Genomic DNA, 13,615 nt, shown 5'->3' with positions numbered 1-13,615 from the left:
TATCTACATTCAGAGAAAATATTAATCAAGAATGAAGGATGAATGATCTTACACCTTGAGAAAAGGAACCTGCTTAAACTGCAGTCACTTTTCAAAAAACACTGATGAGAAGTTTTCTTGGTTAAAAATTCAAGCAGTGCCTAACCTGATACAGATACGTGTTATTTTTCATGTGAGCACTCAACTCTTCAATGTCTTTTCAGTCTTCTGTGATGTACTAAGGCTTAATGACCCCCAGATGTCAGAGAAAATGGAAATCCTACACAGGGTTAGGTCCCTGTTAAAAGTGTGCAACTCATCTTCTTTCTACTAGAAGTGTTCAATTGTATTTTCAGGATTCTACAAAAATGTCAAGAGAAATGCTTTGAGACTTGCTAAGAAGGAGTTGGCAAAGATTCTCTGTTACTATTTTGCTGATTTTTCAACAAGCCACTTTCCATTTCAGGCTCAATAAACTTCTCACCATCCAGAAAGTCACACACTGTTCACAGGATCAAAACACAGCAAGTTATTTAACTGTTACCACTAGGGTCGCAAAAAATCACCACAGAATTATGTAAGTGTTAAATTTTGACAAAAAAGGTCAACATTTAAGTGTGGTGAGACCTTCCCCTTTAGATCTGCTTCCTAATTACTGCTGAAAATAAAAGCAGGAGCAATTGGCTTTTTAAATAAAAAGCTATAAACACATACATGTTGGACATAAACATCCTCTGGACAGGCTGCTGCACAGACAATGACCTCACCAAGCTCTCTAATCCATCTGTGCAGTAGTAATGTCCCAGTGCAGGCAAAAGGAAGACAAAGGCTGCAGAAGCTCCGACCTCCACAAGAGACCAAACATCATGAATGTAGCTTCAAAAATTCCAACCTCTGTGACTGTTCCCAAGAAAACTTACATGTATTTCCACCTCTCCTCTTTGTGACCCACCAAACTTTCTGTCTGGTTTTTACCTATCAACTAGTATGGCTGGGATGGCAGAAGCTGCAACAGTCAAGGCCCTGGCAGCAGGACACTGGCAGCCTGTGGTGCCCTAGTAACATGAATGGTCCTTTTGTAAATTACATCTTTTATCTGCTGCCACTGCAGGTCAAACTTGTAGTATGAGCTGTAACTCACCCATGAGTTACACATCGTGCGCCACCCAAAGTACAGCTCAGCAGAGATCTCAGGTAAAGAGGAAGAAACAGGAGAGACTGGGATGTGCCTAAGATCTACACATCTCCACCCTTTCAGTAAGGTGGAAAGCATGGCATCAGGCCAGCCTCTCCAGGCAGGTCCTGGCTTGCTTATTTCATCTCAGTCCCAGAGATCTTTCTCTTGCTGCCCAGGAGTCAGAGCTGTGCTTTAATAGGAAAGATTTAAGCTCTACAGCTCCCACCCATTTCACACAAATATATGTACATGCTAGAAGCGAGTCTTCTGATGCATTAAATGCTATTATTTGCTTCCACAACAGTGTTGCAAGATCTGATCGTGCATGCTTTTATTTCAAGGCAGAGTGACACCAAGCATGGGCATAAGAATTCTGTTCATGGGGCTAAGGTGTTCTTCTCTCAGCTGCAGCTGGAGCTTACTATTACCCTGATAAAACAGCTACTACAACACTTAGTCTGGATACCTAAGAGAGCATAATTTTAAAAGTGTCCTCAAAAAAACTAACCCAATCAAAAGACCCCCCAAAACTCCAGGTTGCTCGTTTTTATATTTGGCTTTTTTCCTTCCAAATGATAAGAACAGTTTCACTGGGGCCACCCTCACAATGCCTCTCATTGAAACAACTGAGGAGAACAGCAACATGAAGGTAAGAATTCACAGATGTGGAGTGGAAGGGGCAGAAACACCTATGCCAGCCTCCCTGCCAAAGGAAACCTACATTGGGACTGGGGTCACCATCTGTTTTCAACTCTATAGCCAAAGCCCACAGTGGTAAAATCCAGAAGTTATTGTAATTACACAGGGTATGCATTAGTCCTGCTGCATTTTCAGAGAAGATGGAAAATCACCAAATCAGAACAGGCGTTAACATGAGTCACTGTATAAAAATAGCCCTTCTGAAAACATAACAATGACCCTGTCAACACCAGGAAAATGTTCTCACTGTTGCTTTACTTTAAAGCAATTGGTAACACTGGAGACCTCAGAAAAAAGGGCCTGCTTACTGCTTCTGTTTATTTTGCTTGAGTACCAGGTCAGGTAAGACTGTAAGGCACGAAAACTTATGAAAATCATGTTTGAGCTCTAGAGGCCACAAATAAAAGGTGCAGTTTATAGGAAGGCTGCTCATGTTTCTGGACATCTGGCTCTTGGTGGCCCTGCTTGGACAAAGAGGATGGACCAAAAGGTCTCCAGAGGTGTCTGCCAATCTCAATCAGTCTGTGATTCTGTGACTGCAGTGCCACTAACACTGGAGCATTTCACCGATTCGTGTTAGCAACAGTGATTTCTAAAAAGCACTTTCTTAGTTACCTAGTTACATCTAAGAGAGTAGCAACAACTCCCACATTATGCCCTTTCCTCATTTCCATATAATGACTCTCCCTTTTCCTCTTTCCTTCAGGACTGAATGTTTGTCTTGGGCATGGCATGGCCAGACCTCACTTATAAATGTTCTTGTTTCTACACTATGGGCTTGCATTATCCTTGAAGAAATCACTGCTTCCAACCTAACTGGCTGTAACTCAGTGTTTGCTAGTTTTCAATTGTTACAGCCTGAGAATGCAAATCTCAGTAATGCTCAAGAACTCTCCTCCTTTTTTTAAAACTCAGCCCTACACTTTAGGTGCACAGCAAATCTCACACTGCACGATATGGGCCTTCCTCCCACATCAGGGCATGAAGCAGTTCTGCAATTCAGAACTTTGAATATGTAGAATCAGTAGGTGCAGAATTTGTGCTCAAATGAATGCCGTGCTGCCTGCACAAGCTTTCCTTCTCATCATGAGGGACCCACCACTCAGCCAGGGTAATGTGCTTTCTATTGTGCTTTGTGGCAATCTGTATTCTCCATATGAAGAGCAAAGAGAACTTCTCTCCACAATTTGGCAAGTGGGGCATTAGAGAAGCAAGAAGGCCACATTACAATCCAAAAGTAGCCTCCAAGTCACATCTCCTACCACCCAAGTTACAGCTGCTTAGGGTAGCTTTTAGATTTTTTTATCCGTTTGTCAAGTATCCACTTGTCACTGTCCAGCTATTCAGGTGCACAAAGACTGGGACTGCCACTTCTACCAAGTTGTTGAACTTTCCAAAATAGAAGCATTTAAGACTATACCCTCCAGCATGACATCTTCCATAGACCCTAGGTACCTCTGCAGAATCCTCAAGTCTGAAATAAAACCCATCTATTGTCATAACTTTCCATAACTTGCTTCTGAACAGCAAGACTGTTTCCCAATAGCTTACTGAGGTGCCACTTCAGCAAAAACTGTTTCTCTGCAATGAGGAAAAATCCAACAATGATTGGAATGCATAATTAAAATGGAGAAAAAAATTACTGAAAGGAAAGAAAAGATGAAAAACAGTTCACGCATATCACAGATACTTTACATTTTGTGAAGATGCAGGGGCACGGAGACATGATTTCTATAGGTGGCCTGAGGGAGGGTTTGACCAGACAGTAAACAGTGTGAAATGGATATAACTGGTGCCAAATACTTCAGCAAAAATAATTTGTAGTGTGATTCCAATTGGTTGCATGTGCTTTTAAGTTATTCTGACAGAAATCTGATCACAAATGCCTTGAGGTTTCCTCCGCTGCTTCAGAAGTGAAAGGCTACTTTCCCTCCAGCTGCAATAATGTGCAAGATCTCAATTTGATGACAAATGTCAACTCACTCAATGTTGCTTGTTTGCATCTTTACTTTTGCAAGAGTTACAGTATTTGTATGTGGTAAACTAGCACTTGCTCAGACAGTTTAGTCAAATTAAGGAAAACAGTATCTGACAAAACATGTAACATAAGTAAAGGCTGTCTCTCCAACACCATCTATATTTACTCTGTAATTATTTTAGCCATATTTAAAACAGAGGATGTAATATATCCTATCAAACATGATTAAAATATCTATGATCTCTCATAGGCTCTGTGACATTTTATCTACTTTAGTTTTTCCCCTCCTTATAATGTAATCACACTGTTTCTTTGGATCTTGCTTAATCTGCAGAGGTTGCGACTCGCACTGACAGCACTCAATCATATTAAGGCATTTAAGGATTCGGACAGAGGGCACAGGCAAGTAAGGAATAGGGAAGTGACATCTTAGATGATACCAGGCCCTTGTGACAGAATCTGATCTCATACTTCCCTGTCCATTATTTTCATAATTAAGTAACTTTGGCTTTTCTGTTCATGTCCTAAATATTTTCTTGAATTGAACTACAACTCCCTGTTCCAGGAATCAGCCAAATATGGTTACTTTCCAGGAACATGTGATTCTGTGCAGTGCAAGCATGACCCGTTCTCCTTTTATCTCTTCATTTATGGACCCTTCTGTCCTGGCAGGTGTGTAGAGTGAAGATAACACCAACACCTGTTCCCCTCTCTGGATATCCTCCTTACTTCTTGACTTTGCTCTTCTTCTAGTTCCCACTGCTGATGCTCAAAGGAACAGGGAGAAAACACAAACCCATCAATAAGTAAATTTCCCCACAGATATCCACGCGTGGGAAGCCTACAGAACAGCAGTCATAACAAAACTGTGATTAAAGCCAAGATACAGAAGGGAGACCTGCTGAAAAACTTCAGTCAGATTCTCCAAGGGTTGGCTGTTCTTTCATTGCTTTGACAGGCTGAGCTGTGGCAACCATTTCTGTTTCTCTTCCAGCACCTGGCCTTCCCATCCTAACCTCAGGCTGTCCTTTGCACTGTGTCAGTCCCCACTGGACTGGGGAATCAAAATTACCATTTTTCTCTGCAGACTACTTTTCTTTAGGTTAAGTTACTTTAATTGGTCCATGCAGTCACCCAAATTGCTGTGCAAGAAGGGTGAAAAGAACAGGCAAAGGAGTTGCTTATATCTACTAGAGCAGCTGAATCCCTAGCGTGAAACCAAAGCTTGAAAAGCAATGTGAGGGGAGAAGTAAACCTTGCTGCTCTGCTCCTTCTCAGTTTCTTCTAAATCAGTGGTCATGCTTCCATCCTTGTTTATCATACTTGGTAGAAAATTACTGTTTGTAATTCATTAAGCTCACTCAGAGTATGGAACACACATGAATCACAGCTGCCAGTCTATACACATTCAATGTTTGTCTTACCTGATTCTTAAGCAGCTGCACTAAAAAATTATATTAATTCCCAGTAGGCTGCTCCTTTTCAATTTAAAAAAGAAAAGGAAATGAGTTCATAGCCACAAAACTGTTTTCTTAATGTTTAATTGTCTTTTTTCCCTTCTCACGTACTTATTAAAATTTGTACTGTTTGTACTGCTCTGTATTTATTGTACTTATTGTACTGCTCTAGAAAACTGACTTACCCTAACTTCACCTACTTATTCCATTATCATCCATCTTGAAACCAGTATAAACCTCCCCCTTCAATTTGTCATTCTTGGCACCCTTTTCTACCCTATCTTCAAACAGCCCCTCAGCATAATAGTCCCTTTTGTCTTCTCTTGCTCCTTCTCTCTTGCTGCACAGGACATTTAGCGTGCACTGTGTCTGTGATGTGGTGTGTCAGTATTTCCAGGTCTATTCTGAATTTTTGGGCTGCTCTCCCATGAGTGGAAACTGATACAGATCAGGTAGGTACGAGTTCAGTAGAGTTGATGGAGTTGTGCCTGCTTCCACCAATGGCAAACTTCACTCACCCTTCTCAAAAACTTTTGATAAAGCAGCATTTAGCCAGTAAATGCCTGACCTGCCTCCTAAGGCAGGCAGGAGTATTTTTGTCCCCCTCCTGCTACTGAACATCACCACTGCCAACAAATACTGTGTCTGTACTGCAAAGTAGATGGGTGCATCCTGGTCCACGGTCCCAATCCTTTTGCCTTGCAGATCAGTTAGACCCACCTGATTTTGGTACAAAGTTCCCTTGTCTTTTATATCAAACTAAAGGGAGAAGGAAAGAAAGGGAAGGGAGTGCACCTGGTGAACACACACATCCCAGCAGGCTGGGATGCCACTGTGGCATATACCTGGGCACTCATATTTTTACTTCCTTTTTCTCTCCTTCAACCCATTCCTAGACAGAAGTCTAAGTGTCCCTGTGTTTTCTTTCTCAAAAGCTATGAAGCAGGTATCACTGTGCCTGGGAATCCATTCTTACATGTACTGAATCCAAGCAGGTTAAAACATCAGCACAGAGTTTTCCAATTAACTCTTTCTCTCTCTCTCTGCACCAACAAGAAGAGATAAAGAAGTTTATACAGCTAAAAAATCTAGCCCTTTCTCCATGCTCTGCAAAAATGTCAAAACAAATCAGTATATCAAGAAGAACTGTCACAGCAAATAAAACCAGATTTTTGCCTAGTTATTAAAGGAATACTCTATACAGGGATGATGACGTTTGTATCTAAAGATGATATCATGATATTTTCCATGTCTAGACTACACAACATTCACTAAATTACTTAAAGAAATTTTACACTGCTTTACTCTCCCAGTAACTCCTCTCCTCCCTCTACATGCCTTCATACTTTACTGATTAATATTTACAAGCTTGTGTCTACCTTGTTATTCTTAGAAATAACATCTAAACATCGCCTGACAAGCATGCCTCCTAAAAGATCAGAATGAAGCTTGGATGACCCTAGTCCATGAATGAAGCTCATCTATGTTATCAAGACCATGTCATGTTATGGAACACATAAAAAATAAAACCTGTGAGCCATCAACATTCTGAAAACCAACCAAACTGACCGTTACCACACCCTATACATTGCTTCATCTGCTTTTCAGCTTCTCAAGAAACCCAGCCTAGCGGAAAGAATGCTGACATTGCTGGATGTTTTGTTAGGATCAGTAACTTTCAAGACAAGATTGCTAAAAACCTCTAAAAACTTGGTCTAGTGTCACTGCTGCCCTTGCCATGAGTGGCACAGTGGAGTAGATCCTCTTCAGTTCCAAGTTATGCTGTGATTCTCTGCCAGTGTTTTGTGTATCTGACAAGCCGTAGATTTAAAAAATATTTTGGATGCAAGTCCCTCATAATCCAGAATTTTCAAGTGTCTGCCTGTGAATCAGATGTCCATTCTGCACGCACATGGAAACCAGCTGGCTTTCCACAGTGCTCCACCGAGGGCCAAATCCATAAACAGTAAACACAGGTGGCCAGGCTGACCTACATCAGCGTTTCTGTGTGCCTAGCATTTTTCAGTGCATTCAGCACAGCAATTTCTATGGTGAGCTGCAGGAAGAGCAGTAATTCTTCAGCAGTAACAACAGCAAGCAAGATGCGCAGGGACAGATGTTGTACTGTGGTACCCAAGGATAAGAGGCTGCATTCAAACATCTTCCCTATGCTGAGCCTTTCAAAACAGAGAAACTCCTTGCACAAGGACACTTTTTTCCTCAGTGAAATACGTTTCTAAGAAGATCAGGATCTACACTCCCTTCTGCCCTTTGTTTTACATGCTTGGATGACCAGATTTTTAGAGAGGTCAACCAAATTCCAGAGCAGTTTATCAGTCACTTAATAAAGCTGTAATACCTTGACTGCATACCAAGGTCAAATATTTCTGCAGTGCTGGTTTTATAAGGTCTTGCCAACATCTTAAATAAGATAACATTCTTATCTCTGTATCCAAGATATTTTGCAACTTCATCCCATGTATCACACCTAGCATGTATTTTGAATAGATCACATTTAGAAACAGTTTGCATACCTCCCATTAAGATGTTTTCCATCCTTCTTTTTTTACCCCTATATTATCTTTTAATTTTTCTGTTTGGCACCTCACCTCTAGCATAAATGAAATTATAAAACAGGAACCATCCCAGAATTCTGCAGTAATGTTAAGGGTGTTACAATCAGCTTCATGAAAAAGGTAAGCTGCAAGACTCATTAATCCAGGATACTTGCTTTTACCATGTATAGTCATACAAGTGGCACAGACTGAGTTTTGTTCTGCCTCTTAAAAAAAAAAAAGCAATCTAAAAATGTTTCAATTGATCTTCCTTCCTCTAGTCTGAGCGAGTTGATATTTATATTTTCCGTAACATAAAAGACAAAAGCTGCACTGCCCTGCACATGAATGGCTCTTGGGCCCCGCCTGATACACTATTCTTAGCACTGATGTAAGTAATCACACATGTGGCAAAATCCACATTCAGGTTTCAGAGAATGTGCATCTTCTGCTGACTGCCTGCAGAGGTTGTTATGGAAAGCTGATCACTGAAACAATGGAAGGCCCAGAAGAAGACTACTCTGGTATAGATATGTGACATGTCATTTCATTTACTGGTCTGTCCATGAAATCGGTATCTTTCTGTAAAATTCTTGGCTAGATGTTACAACTGGCTGCATAAAGATATGGTTTTACCTAGGAAGTACCATGTGAGCTATGTTACAGCCTTGCTTCGTCTTACCTCAACTTCTGGAAGTGTTTTATTGAATTAGTTAATGCAATTTCCTATCACATCTTTAGGTCGTAGGTCTTAAAATTAGGCCTTGAAATTCTCCTCACACAACCACAGGATAGTCAAGAATGGCAAGGTTGGTAAGGAAGACTCATACATTTCATTAGCATCTAACAGAGGGGAAAAAGGAAGCGGGATAACACTTTTGGTGTGACATCACAAGCCTTTCTTGAGGCTGAACTGAGAAGCATCAAGATTGACCAACTAATCTGAAACTAACTGCCAGTTGTCAAGGCTGCAAGACCATCGCCCCTGTGGGACAGTAAACAGCCAAATGCCTACATAGATGCTCATCTGGTGCTTTAAAGCATAAAACCTGGGAGATGCAACAGGAAAGATTGCACTGCTCTGTTTGTCATGGCTTGCCTGCATAGCTCAGCACAGGGCAAAAAGTACTGTAGCTGCTTCTTTCTGCTACAACCTAAATAGTTAATCCATGTGACCAGGTTCAGCAGGCACATGCAGAAATTTCCTCCTTCCTAAACTACAAGGAATCTTCTTCTGTCAGCAGCAATCTGTTCATTTCCCTGGTCAATAAAAGCTCACTTTACTGGCATGGATCAGCTGCAGCCTGGCAATTCGCTGAAGCACGACTGCAGTTACTGTAATTCTTCAAAAAGCTTGGTGTTGTTTACAACAGGTTTTGGGTTTCTTAAGTCAGGTCTGCCTCAACTAGCTTCCTTCTTCTGTCAGTCCCTAGGACTGGATGTACAACACAGCATCAGTGAAATGACAGCACAACTCCCTACTGTTTAAAATACACTTCCATTGTGAGTTAATACTCTGTCCATGAAATCCACAGTTACTGCTGAAAGAGTAGTCACCTATGCACTACAAAACAGTGAAGCCTTCCAGTGCAGAGCAGCAACAGCCCACATATATAACCTCTGCCACCATGCATTAGAAAGCTGCTACTGAACAGCAGCTGCTGCTTTCACGTCACATACTGAGTGCAAAAGGGACAGGAAGGGCCATAAATCCCCCTGATATATTACAGCACGCTTGCTTCTCATTCAAATTGAAGCAAAGTAATGCAAGGAGTAGGACATACTGCACTTAATGAGCAACTTCACAGCTCTTGGGAGGTTTGTGTCTCAGAAAAGATAGGATGATATGTCACTGCAAATCTAAGTGTCCTGGTGTAGAAGGACATGTTAGGGGGCACAGACAGTAGAAGCCTTTCTTCAGGTTTTCAGAACAGAGTGAAACCTAGCAGCAATAGCAAAGGAAATGCACCAAAAAATCAAAAGCACTTGCAGTAACAGAAAGCCAGCATGGTCCTACAAAACACACACCGAAAGTATGATGGTATCTTAAAGAATTTATATTATATGTGAAAAGATTTTAAACCAAAATGATTTCACTATTGTCATTTCAGTATAAGAACTATGTATTCTTTACAACTTACAAAATCATTTCCAAATACTGTTAAAAACTCCTGACATATTTATACACTATCCTACCCTTAAACTGACCAGTCAGTGAAGCGCCTTTGGCTACCTTCTTGGCCAGCAGCCAGTTAGTAAAAGTAGTGACCTTAGATCACCTTTGTTCCAAAAGGATACAAAATCACACTCATCATAGTTTGCCCTGTACTCACTGCTGTGTGATGAATATTTATATTGAGTTTAAAGTTATATTACTCAACACAAATACTGTAGTTGTGCCAGCCACTCTCACCCCATTACAGTTATCCACATTCTGAAGGAGCTCAGTTTCTGCAGAACAGAAGCAAACACTGCTACATGCAGATGTGACTACACATACACATAAAAGGTGTAACATTAAACACCACCCGGGCAAGTGTTCCATATTAATCTCAAAAATAAAGACGGTCAAAACCACATCACTTTGCTTTTGCTGTACTTACTACTGTCTTGTGACAGCAAGCTACTGAACTGTCTATCCAAGTGGTGAGGCTGCTAATGAAGCACACGTGTCAAGACTTGCCTTACTGAACTTACTGAAGCATAAAACATCTCCTCTGCTAAATCCCTCCCTTGCCTGTGGTTTGTGCCTCTGTGAACACACACACACACACACACACACACACACACACACACACGTGCTCACTCTCTCTCTCTCCCTCTCCCCGCCTCTGTCCTATCTTCTCCCTAGAGTATCATACCATTAACAGGAACATGCTGTGCAGAACTGAGCTTCAGTTTGAACACCAAGAAAATCCACTTCCCACTGCTAAATCAATGCCAGATAGTCCTTGCAATGAGAACAGCCTATCCAAAACATTGTTGAGAGGAAGTGTAAAGTGGCTGGAGGAGTAGGCCAAGCTTAGTAAAGCATCCGCATGCTGCTCAAAGTGAGAAGACTGAAGTGAAAGTCATCCTTCATGAGACTGGAAAAGACAGCTCCACGTATGGTGTGCAGCCTGTAACTGTGTGAATCCACAGTGCTGGAAGTGCAGCAGAACCATGTTCCCATATATGTGCCCTCCTGCTGTTGTAGTGACAGGTCCTGAACCTACTGATTCCAAGATGCTGACCAAGGTGAATTGGCTCCCACAGATTTAAGAGTGGTTAGGACATTCGTCTGAGAAGGCCCAGTTGTGACATATGCTGCAACACTAAGGGGATCTTAAATACAGCTGGGATGGGAAGCTGGAGGGAAGAGCAGGGTATCCAGACAGAGAAGCTGTCTGCATCGTTATGTTGCACTGGTCTTGCTTCATGGATTTGGACCATGGGTGTACAGGACCCTTCTATCCCCCAGTGGCAGCCCCCACAGCCAGTGCCAGGCTGGGCTGCTCACTCAGACCAGCTCAGCAAGATGCTCCTGACCGGACATCCCTGGCACTGCCTTTGTGCAGACTGAGCACAGCGTGTCTTGCAGTATTCACCCAATGGCCCTGGGTCCACCTCCTCCAGATGCCTTTCCCAGCTGTGCCGGTAGCTGGCATCCAGCCGCGGATAGAGGGTGGGCGGGAGCGCAGCCGGACAACCCCGCGAATCTCCGCAGCGGATCTGTGTCCTTACCGTCTCTGGGTCATTCTCAAACACCTCCCGGGCCTCCTCCTTGCTGCAGTGCTCCTCCACGCACTCCCTCTCCAGGTGTCCTTGCTTGGTCTCCTCGAAGATCTGGTTGGCTCGCCGCTGCCTCTGCCGCAGGAACTGGGCAGCTTCCGGGGCGCGCAGCAGCACGGCTGGGCAGCCGAGCGCCGGGCCGGCGGGGGGAGGCCAGCAGCAGGGCGAGGACGAGGAGGAGGAGAGGAGCAGGAGCAAGGACAGGCAGCGGTGAACAGCTGAGCCCGCCCGATCGCCCCGGATCCCCCGACCCCCACCCCGCGCACCAGACCGCCCCTGCGGGGGGCACCGAGCGCTCTCCGCGCTCGGGGCGCCGCCCGTGGGTCGCCGCGGCCTCAGCGCGGCCCCTCACCCGCACCCCCTGACCCCGCCGCCGCCCTCACCGCAGCCGCGAAGCCGCGCATCCCCCGCAGCGCACCCCGGCCCGGCAGCACAGCCCGCGCTCGCACACACGCGGGGCGGCGGGGGATGCTCGGCGGCGTGTGCGGGAGGGACGAGCCCCCCGCGGTACTCACTCTGCGAGGAGTCCGCCGCCAGCAGGACGAGCAGCAGGGCGGCCCCGAAGGGCGCCGCGGGATGCGGCATCACGATGCGGCGGCCGGGGCCGGGGCGGGCGCTGGCGGCGCGGCGGGAGCGGCGCGGAGCGGGAGCGGCGCGGGCGGCGAGCACGCTGCTACTGCGGGAGCGCGGCGGCGGAGCCCGGCGGGGGAGCCGCGGAGCCGCTCGCCCGCCCTGCCCAATCCTCACAAGGCAGCGCCGAGCCGCTGCTCAGGGACACACCTCGCGGCGGAGCGGCCGCCCGGCCCGGCCCCGTGTACCTGCCCGGCCGCCCCGGAGCGGCCGTGGCGAGCGGCGGGGGCGGTCACGGGGAGTCGGGCCGATGGGCGGCCGGTAGGACGCGGGAGCGGGCGGGGAGACTGCGCCCTCACCTCCAGGCACATCTCTTTAATAGCTCCGGGGCTCATCGCTAGGAAGGGAGAAGCTGGCACCAAACCCAACCCAGTCCTGCCATAAATTAGAAACTTGGGCTCTCCCTGCACACCAACACAGGTTTTCGTCAGAAATGCATTTTCAGTTTGTTCCAGTACTTTAGGATGAATTCCCCAGGAAAGAGATTAATGTCTTTTGTTATCAATATGTTGCAAGCCATGCTTTACAGTCCTTTGTCCCTCCGAAGTTCCACAGGACACTTTCACCGAGGGAAACCCTGTTAGCTGTAACCTGGAGCTGTGGGGTCAGAGCTCGGAGGTGCTCTTAGACTATCTAGTGCCACTGCTTTGAAGCCATGCTTTTATCTGTACTGCTCTGTCAAAGGGTAAGTGTGACAGATAGCTCCAGCAACACCATGTCAATACATTCTTCGAGAAAACTTCAGGGGCATAATTTGTTTCAGGAAAATAACTTGTCTCATTTTATTTTGTTATTTAGGTATATATAATACAGACTTTGTGTCCCCACAATAATTACTGCAAATATAATATAGCAAACATAAACAATGTATTCACATCACATATAGTTGAAGTAGAGTAGGTGAAAACAGAAGAGCCAGCCTCATTCAAAGCAACTGTCCCTAGGCTGGTATCTTCTGTCTAACAATGGCCAATAGTAGAGATACAGGTAAGAGGTATAAAAACATATTAACCACCATTAAGTGGCCTTTTCTTTCTGTTTTCAGCTCCTGAAGTGCAGAGGAAAAGCTCTCAGGTGAAATCCACTGCAACCCTAACAAACAGCCACAAATGTACCACTTCTCTACAAATTTGTCAAATAGCTTTTTGATCTGTTTGTACACCTGGCCTCCAGGAGTGGTGGGAAGGTCTCAAATTTGCACAAAGGCTAGACATGAACTTTTTCTCACTGGTTTTAAATCCAGTGCTTAATAATTTTACAGGATACTTGAATTTTTGTAATCTAAGAAATAATGAATGATCATGCCCTATTTGTTTTCCACCATACCAGTTAATAGACCTCTCTCATATGATTTCAGAACCATCCTTTT

At 44.5% G+C, this 13,615-nt stretch overlaps 1 protein-coding gene across 1 annotated transcript in view; it reads right to left on the bottom strand.

Moving 5' to 3' along the window:
• Positions 1 to 12,851, bottom strand: part of GAS6 (growth arrest specific 6) — a 40,688-nt gene extending 27,837 nt beyond the window's left edge. The window contains exons 1-2 of the mRNA XM_038144041.1: positions 12,132 to 12,851; positions 11,569 to 11,735 (exon numbers count right to left, since the gene is read on the bottom strand). Of these exons, the coding sequence (XP_037999969.1) occupies positions 11,569 to 11,735; positions 12,132 to 12,201 (237 nt within the window). The 5' untranslated portion in view covers positions 12,202 to 12,851. The remainder of the gene's footprint in view (positions 1 to 11,568; positions 11,736 to 12,131) is intronic.
• Between the last annotated feature and the right edge of the window lie 764 nt (positions 12,852 to 13,615).

The sequence above is a fragment of the Motacilla alba genome, chromosome 1 (assembly GCF_015832195.1).
Source record: "Motacilla alba alba isolate MOTALB_02 chromosome 1, Motacilla_alba_V1.0_pri, whole genome shotgun sequence".
Taxonomy (NCBI): Eukaryota; Metazoa; Chordata; class Aves; order Passeriformes; family Motacillidae; genus Motacilla; species Motacilla alba.
Note: the sequence above shows the minus strand (reverse complement) of the source record. Positions and strands in the feature narration are given on the sequence as shown.